Raw genomic sequence first — 8,643 nt, 5'->3', positions numbered from 1 at the left:
ACAGAAAAGAAGGAAATTAAATAATTAACTCCTTCTCTATAACGGGACAGACAGACCATATGAAGTATTATAATATCGGACACAACGAGGTGCCGCTTGGGGGCGCCGAGGTTGATGTGCATTTTTATCTTTCGATGAATTTGTGTCGTACTGCTTCACACAAAGGAACCATTGTGTCTGGTTATGAAAGATAAGATTCATGTTTGACGACGTTATTTGTGTAGAAAAATGCCGAGATACTGAACTGCTTATCTCGTTGTGACAACCTCTTTGGTCGTGACACATTCCACGGAAGCCGGTGTCAGAATCAGTGCTACACGACCAAGTTGTGTCAAGCCAATTAGAAATAGCCAGAATAATACCGGAAATGTAACGTTCTCCTTCAAAATAAAAGTATTATTCAAGTACTTTGTAACCAGGTTTGTAACACGTTTGTTAATAAGGCCTTTATTTTGAAAGTTATAACCGGAACTCTTATATGGTGTATTTTTTGTTCTGGTTGGTTTGACACTGGTACCAGAGAAGACCTCTCTCAGCTGTCAGCTGTGCCGTTAGCAAACATTAGCTCGCCAGCTAACAGAAAAAAAGACAGCTGTATTTTGGGTTTTACATTATGGACAAGAATGCCACGAGATACAGTGTACAGCTGTATATTTACGACCTGTCAAGAGGAATGGCTCGCAGCCTCAGTCCCATCATGTTAGGTGAGTGACATCAAAAATCTCTTCCACCGCTGGCCTTGGGGACATTTCACTTGATAACGACAAATACCGGGTGATGATGTTCTCTCCATTGTGTGTGCCTCGTAAAGTCGCTTTACTTGTATTACCGTGTAGAGTATAGGCCTAATTCTCGGCTACTATGGTTTGGCCACGGTCCAGTTAAGTTTTATGCAAATGATGTAAAAAAAAAAAAGATTGTAAATGGACTGCATTTATATAGTGATTGTGATTAATGTGATTGATTTGCATTTTATTGCCAGGTACATAGGATGATATATGGTCGATATTAAGGGTGTTGACGTCCATCCTGGGTGCACAAACTGTTAAATGCATCCACTTGTTAGATGTGGATGTTATGTAATTTTACACAATGCAAATCGACCACTTGTACTGTATACCTGTTTGCAAGTGTCTCTAGCTGATAACACATTGATTTGCTATTCTCTTCTCACCAATACTCCTTTTTGTTACAGGAAAGCAGCTGGACGGCATTTGGTATGAATCTACCCCCCTTCTGACTATTACTGTTGGTTTTGTAAGTCCAGGGTTATTGGCCTTGACCTAAATGAGAGGTTTAATAAAAGTCAGTCCTGCTGGGTTATGATGAAAACGTATTGCTTCCCATGTTATGTGCAGATTCATCAGAAATAGGCCAGTGACCCATTTCTGGTCCCAACGCAGAGGTTAAGAAACCAGGGATTAAAGGAAAAATCCACACTAAAACACTTCAACAGTGTTAAAAACAGATATTGGAGATGTTCCTTGTACTTTTCTGGGCCCATTTTGTTGTTTGGTGGTGTATTTGTCTTACGCCTGCGGATAACTGGCCAAATGTAGATGCTGTGATGTCACATTGCGATATTTTCGCAGCTACAATGAAGTTTGGTAGCAGAAAATTGTTCCACTATCTCGAACAGCTCCTTCTTTCTAGACTCACCATTTTGCACCGACATTCAACAATCATACAGGGAGAACAGGGGGAAATCCATTGAAGAAAAGGAAGAGAGACCAATTTCTCCACTGGAAGTGGAGCCTCAATAGACCAGAATGCAATGTAGACACAAGACATGTTGCTTTTTTAGTAAGGGGAGCGACACATAAAACTAACAGCTGAGTGCAACAAGTTCTTTCCTGTTGTCTTGGGGTTGTTGAAAGGCATTCTGGGAAATGTAGGAATAACTGAAGTAGAGGAAGCAGATTGAGGGGAAAGTAGGTACACCAAAAAAAGTAAATTACAACACTTCATCACAAAATAACTCCTAGAATGCATTGACATCACAGATTGATGATGTATAACAGTGTGAGAGTATCTGAGGGTGGATTTTTCCTTTAAGTGCCTCTACTGTAGTAGCATCTGTACTGCAAACACTGACTACTGTACTGAAGAGTTGTTTTGTAGACTTGTGTTTATCCTCTCGATATTGCTGTGTTCCTCTTCCAGGCACACGGCCATAGTCGTGTACGGAGACGAGTTCTTCTTCGGAGGGGTGGGGATCTCCAGCTGTTCGCCGGTAAGACCGCCACGAGGGAATCTACGCTTCTCGTTTCCCATATTTCATCAAACGAGCCCATGACGAAAATGTAGGCCAGCTACCTCGCGCTGCTGCGCACGTAGAGGCAGGCAAGGGAGTTTCAAACTTTTCGGTGCTGAGGCTGTGGCCCACTTCCGCAAGACAGAAAAAATCCCAAGGTACGCAAAGTTTCTAGACGGGTGTACCGCATCATGCCTGGAAACGGTAGAGGTAGAGAGACCCGCTAACACCTGAGGAAGTTGCTGGTTTGATTCCCGGCACTCTAAGAAAGTGCCGATCTTGTTGCTTTTTGATGCATCTTGAAGGTGAAAGTGATGAGGAGAGACTGAATGTATCACCAGGTTTGCTAGTTCATTGTTTTGAGGTGTACTGTTCATTAGAAGGCCTCCTGGAAAATCACTAAATCATTGAAAAGACATTGTTTCATCGCACTAAACATGTATAATAAATAAGCAATAAGACACGAGTGATGCACTGTGCATTATGGCACTGCTGTACTTAAAGGAAAAATCCACCCTCAGATACTCTCACACTGTTAGATATCATCAATCTGTGGTGTTCAATGCAAGAGTTATTTACTTCTTTGGTGAACCCACTTTCCCCCAACCTTCCTCGTCTACCTCCTCTTCAGTTAGTGATTTCCTACATTTCCCAGAATGCCTTTTGTCAGCCCCCAGAGAACGAGCCTGAACTTGTTCCATTCAGCTGTGGGTTATACATGTAGGTGGAGAGAGCAGTAGCTATAGTGGAGCGAGACTATTTCTGGTCAAAACTACAACATGTCTTGTGGCTGCATTGCATTCTGGTCTATTGAGGTTGCTGTCAGTGGAGAAATTGGTCTCTCTTCCTCTTCTACGATGGATTTCTTCCTGTATGCTTGTTGGTTGTCGGTGTAAAATGGCGGCTCTAGAAATGGATGTGTTAGTGTGTCAGTATGCAGTGAATAGCTTGAGATCCTAGTGCTTGTTTGTCGTTTCATTGATTTACTTAATCAGAGTGTTTGAACCCAGTCCACTCTTATGTTATCAGTATATTGAACTGTGTGTGCTGTGCTTGGAGGTCCCTGGTTGACTTTTGGTTATTGAGAGGCAGAAGGAAGCACAGGTCATAGATATTCTATAAGGCTCATCCCGGCTCTGCAATGACTTTTGCAACATTGGGAGTTGGACTTTATTAGCCTTCCTGGCTCATCAATAGCAGTCGCACTTTTGGAGCTCCTTAGTCTCCCCCGCTTCGAATCAATAAATTGACTTCCTCTGTCTTAAAAAAACATTAGACTATTGAAGCTCAGTTGATCCTTGGACTTCTGAATGTATCTTTCTTTGTGTAATGGAGTTCCTGCCTGCCTCCTCAGTAACTACTGGGGGTCCTTGAATAGTCCTTGAATAATGTTTTAGTTTTGAGAGACATTTTCATAATTTTAGATGATCATTAAATGGTGTGTGTGTATGTGTGTGTGTGTGTGTGTGTGTGTCTGTCAGGGTGGGACGATGCTCGGCCCTCCAGACACAGTGGTGGAGCTGGGAGAGACTGAGGTGTCAGAGGAGATATTCATGGATTACCTCTCTTCCTTGGGAGAAAGCACATACAGGTCGGTCACACACACACACACACACACACACACATACACAAACTCACATTTGCCTGCACAGGATTTGCTTCCATTTATTTGATTTTTGGCCCTAAATCCATTTTAAAGTCTAATCTTATGTTTCTCATCCATCAGATAATAACAATACTACTGCTGCTACTATTAATACTAGTACTACTACTACTACCACCACTACTACTACTACTACCACTACTACTACTACTACTACTGCTACTACTACTACTACTACTACTAATAATAATAATAATAATGATAATAGACTTTATTGATATATAAATGATCTAAAAGCTTAGTTTACAAAGTAGTTTACAAAAAGACTTTAAAACAAATATGAAAAAACATTAGAAACAGGACAAGTGAGCAAAACATCAGAACCATTACAAGTCTATAAAAGTGCATTTTAAAAAGAGATTTAGATGAAGATGATAATTCTACAGTCTAAGAAATATTTTGGTGACTGTGAACTAGTGGTGGCCTTCTCTCCTCCTTCCCTCAGAGGGGAAAGATACTAGTTGTCTAGGTGAAGGCGATAACAGCTTTAACAATGATAACTGTTGTTCATATTCACCATAAAAATAAAACTGAAAACCTCGACCTCGGCCTGTGCTCTGATGACTAATCTTCCTCTCCCTCGCTCTGCCCCCTAGCAGACAGGACTGGCAACCGGTATTTGTTCGTTATGTAACCATTTAAATGAGGTTATATATATGATGGATTATGAGTTTCACTGAATTTACAGTATCTATTAATGCTTGAAGAAAGAGTGAGTCTGGATATATTTTGTCTAATTTTCAAAGGGTTATTTGTCGCCAAATTCAAAATTCTGACCAGTTCAGTCTAGGTGAGTGATAGGTTTATCTTTCACAATGCTCCGAAACTGTTATCTGATTCATTAATATTTCCTTTCTTTCTTTCAGAGGTGACAGGTATCGGCTGTTTGAGCACAACTGCAACACCTTCACCAACGAGGTGGCTCAGTTCCTCACAGGCAGGCCCATCCCCTCCTACATCACCGACCTTCCATCTGAAGTCCTCTCCACGTGAGTGTGTGGCTCAGTCTGTCTCAGTCTGCCTGTGGTTTAACTGAGTATACAGAGATGCAGTCAGGGTCCGAAGTTAGTATCTGACATGCATCAGATGGCGATAAAATTGGCCTTTCTTAATCAATAAGGGTCACCCACTGCTCACTTAATGCCTTTATTATACACAGTTTTTGGTCTTTGCCTGTTCTCAAACTTTGTCCTTGCTGGCCACCGTACACTCTCTGTGACAGTGAGCCAATCAAATCAAAGCAGATTCTTGATTGGCTGCCTGTCACACTGACTTCACACAAACGATAGATTCTAAACTTATGCAAACTTCTCCTCATGTTTCTTCACTGCCTGGATGGTTAACTAACTTAACATTACTTAAGAATTAATATCAAAATGTGAAACATTCTAACTTCAACTTCATTCTAGCTTCAAAATGCTCTCTTTAAATTTTGAATTTTATTTGCACTTCATGATGAATCACAAACTTGATTTATTGTATTTCGGTCAAGTTCTAGTCTTTCCTGCACACTGCTGCAGTAATACTTCAGTATCGCACCATACAGCAGACAAACTGTTTTGAAAACTCATTTTGTTCTATTTTCAGCTGTCACACGGCACAAGGAATGGTTTGGCCACCAGTCATTTGATAGTTTTCTGCTACAATGTGCCCATTCAGTTTGACTTTGCTACACTTAAGAGAAAACAGGCAGCAGTAGTTGCTGTAGTCCTAATGTCAAGTCAACTTTATTTATAGAGCACTTAAACACAAATTCTTACACTTTGTTCCAAAGTGCTTTACAGTGCTTGCACTTGTTAAAAGTGCTGCACAGAACAGAAACAGGTAAGGAGAATGCAGACAAAGCATATTAAACGCACACGCAGTTACACCCACACACACACACACACACACACAGTAGGATACGGTAGATGCATAATGGGCAACTATTACCTTTGCTACCCCTGCAGTTAGCATACAACCTTCCTAGATTAATCGTCCTTACAGCTTGGCACTTGCACTGTAGTACCAGTGAAATGTGCTTATGTTCCATAAGCTGCCCTGAGAAGTTCTCTATACAGTACGTGACAGTTCAGTTAACATAACTGTCTGAAGAGATGCTCACATGCATGGCAGCACAATGCAATATCGTGTGGAAAAGTAAGCTTAAAGTATTGTATTACCAGTATGCACTATTGTGTTTTCCTCCTCCTTGTCTTGGCAGCTGGGAAGTCTCTGAAACATTTACAGCTTGTGACTCTAAAACGCACTATTAGAGCCAAAACAAATTAAATTCTTTTAAGTGGAAGGACAGGTCTGTTTGGTGAGCTGGCCTGTCCTGTCACTTCAGTTGTAGGAGAGACACTGCTATACAGTAATAGTAATAAATCCATTCCTGCATCAGTAACACACACACTATGCAGATGATACACATGCAGCCACATTTGAATAAGGTTTGGATTTAAGGCAGCTAAGCCAAAACATGTTTCAGTCTGAAAAAAGGAATCAAACCTTCTCTCCTTCTCTTTTTTTCCTCCCCTCTCCCTCCCTGTAGGCCATTTGGCCAGATCCTCCGGCCCATCCTGGACTCCATCCACATCGCCCCTCCCGGGGGGAACGTCATCAACGGGGGAAGAAACAACTAAACGAAGTGCATCCGAAGTCACAGGGCGCTCTCAAGGTCTCTTCCATTGTAGTCAGACAGCCAGAAGAAGTCTGGAACTCATATTTTCTGTCTTTTTCTCTGTTATTATAACAGTATTGCACACTGGTATTGAAGCATATAGCAATGTTGGAAGCTGTAACTGAGACACGGACTGGCCAGTTAAGCCTTCCAAACCTCATGTTGGCAGGATGGGAAAGTAACACCAGCCACCGGCCAAATGCTGGTAAATTTGTCAGTTTCTCAAACAGTCACTTTGGCAGCTAACCAACCATCATGTGGAGATGCTTTCTTCTCCTTAAAATGTAGTTGGTTGGTAAATATTGAAAGAGGCTGGTGAATTTGTGAAGTTGTGGACAAAACACTGTTTCCTCCACTGAATGTTGGCTCTTATTATCGGGAGGGAAGTGAGATATCCGATCAATATAACTTCATTAATACCATATCAGGTTTCACACAATAGCCGCGATGCATCATATGATGTGGTTGTCTTTTTATGATAGACAGCTGTCTATGTGAGAATCGTCTGCTGCCAACTACAATGGGATGAACCTGAGTGTCCGCCCTTGCATAGATATGTTTTAATTACTATATTGATTTTCAATGGATGTGGGTTAATGGAGGGTTGAATCTCAGCGGGTCTATTAATGTCAATCATTTTGCTTTTGTACTTTTCTGTTTTTGTTTTGACTTTTTGTTATTTGGTAGCTGGTAGATTATCTCCCACCAGCAATGCTTTTGTACCTGGAATATTTGTTTCTGTTTTTTGAGTTTAGTTCAACTCTTTCGTGGTTGCCTACTGACCTTACATTATCTTTCCCTATAGTTGTTGATATGACATACAGTAGCCATGTACTAAATGATGCCTAACAGCATAGAGATTACAAGACTAGAGGGGACATCATAAGTCATAATGTCTTCTCTAGGGTTTATATCTATGTATATCAGGGCTGTGGTCAGTTCACCATAAATTCAGTTATTTCTGCATGTAAGTAAACACTGCATCATTTATTAATGACAGAGGAGATAACAAGTTTGTGCGTATGGCGGGCACAATGGTGTAAAATCATTCTCCAAGCTAAATTCCCAGCATTCTAAGTTGTTTCTCAATAGGCTGGATATGTCAGCCTAAATCCTCTCTCTGATTTAATTGAATTCAAACTGAATTGAACCACAGCCCTGTTGTATGGCAGATCAGTCACCATGGGTTCCATAGGACCTGTGTTTTCAGCCCCAGAGGAGGAGTGCTGATCCTAGATCTGTTTTACTTTGCGATGATGCAGGATGCGCAATCTGCGATCCACGATCAGCACCCCCCACCCCCACCCCCCGAAACATTGTTGCTCTGAAATGATCGGTGCCATGAGGTCATGTGCCTGGAGGAGGTGGCGTTTGCCTGGGAACGCGAAATTGGAAACCATAATTTGAAAGCATGCATTTGAACCATGCACTTGAAAGCCTGCAGATTGTTGTTCTTGATCTAGTCAGGAGTTTGCTGTCATTTTCCAGTGGTTTGCCATCAAAGTCATTCTAAATTAGAGCACATCCGCAGCTTTTTTTCACTGTAAAGGTGACTATACACAGGGCAACTTACTTGGGCAATGTTGACTGGGAACGTTGCCCTGTGTACTGTCAACTTAACAGTGACCTATTTGAATCCTATAACAGCCACCAGAGTGTGTTTGATATATACACCTCTGTGCCTTCACTTCCCTTTGCTTGGCTACACTGTTTCTGTTGACAACACATATTAGATGAAAGACATTAGAACTAATAAGGATCTGTCAGCTCCATAACACACATATAAGTAAAGATCAATATCTGACTCTGTAATACAATATAACCCTTATAATTCTTAACTCTAGTCAAACTACTATATAGCAATAGCAAATCTTACAGGATAAACAACATCATAGTAAGTGACAAATTATAGATGCTGGACCATCGCCATGTCTGGATCCAGTAATGCTTAGTACAGCCTCTACTTTTCACAGTTACAATGCCTCTGGTTGTGTGCCACCAGATGGAACACATAGCTGTTCAAATAATGCATAGACAGATCACATGTTTTACAGTATACCTGAT

The 8,643-nt window shown here is 41.2% G+C and overlaps 1 protein-coding gene across 1 annotated transcript; it reads left to right on the top strand.

The window, feature by feature from the left end:
* Positions 1-613: 613 nt before the first annotated feature.
* Positions 614-6,541, top strand: desi1a (desumoylating isopeptidase 1a). Its single transcript, XM_071518940.1, has 6 exons — positions 614-704; positions 1,196-1,217; positions 2,164-2,233; positions 3,736-3,845; positions 4,784-4,906; positions 6,451-6,541. Exons 1-6 carry the CDS (start codon positions 614-616, stop codon positions 6,539-6,541), a joined length of 507 nt encoding a protein of 168 aa, XP_071375041.1.
* The last annotated feature ends 2,102 nt before the right edge of the window (positions 6,542-8,643 follow it).

This window comes from Centroberyx affinis, unplaced genomic scaffold, assembly GCF_046629955.1.
Source record: "Centroberyx affinis isolate AG114_WGS23_722 - 3 ecotype Tasmania unplaced genomic scaffold, CSIRO-AGI_Caff_v1 ptg000645l_1, whole genome shotgun sequence".
Classification (NCBI taxonomy): domain Eukaryota; kingdom Metazoa; phylum Chordata; class Actinopteri; order Beryciformes; family Berycidae; genus Centroberyx; species Centroberyx affinis.
This window is presented reverse-complemented; position numbering and strand designations above follow the sequence as displayed.

What these genes read in the sequence shown, in the direction of transcription:
- desi1a (XM_071518940.1), top strand. Translation starts at nt 614, where the DNA reads ATGGACAAGAATGCCACGAGATACAGTGTACAGCTGTATATTTACGAC. An exon ending in AAGCAGCTGGACGGCATTTG is followed by an intron (nt 1,218 to 2,163) that starts GTATGAATCTAC and finishes TTCCTCTTCCAG; the next exon opens with GCACACGGCCATAGTCGTGT. An exon ending in CCATCTGAAGTCCTCTCCAC is followed by an intron (nt 4,907 to 6,450) that starts GTGAGTGTGTGG and finishes CCCTCCCTGTAG; the next exon opens with GCCATTTGGCCAGATCCTCC.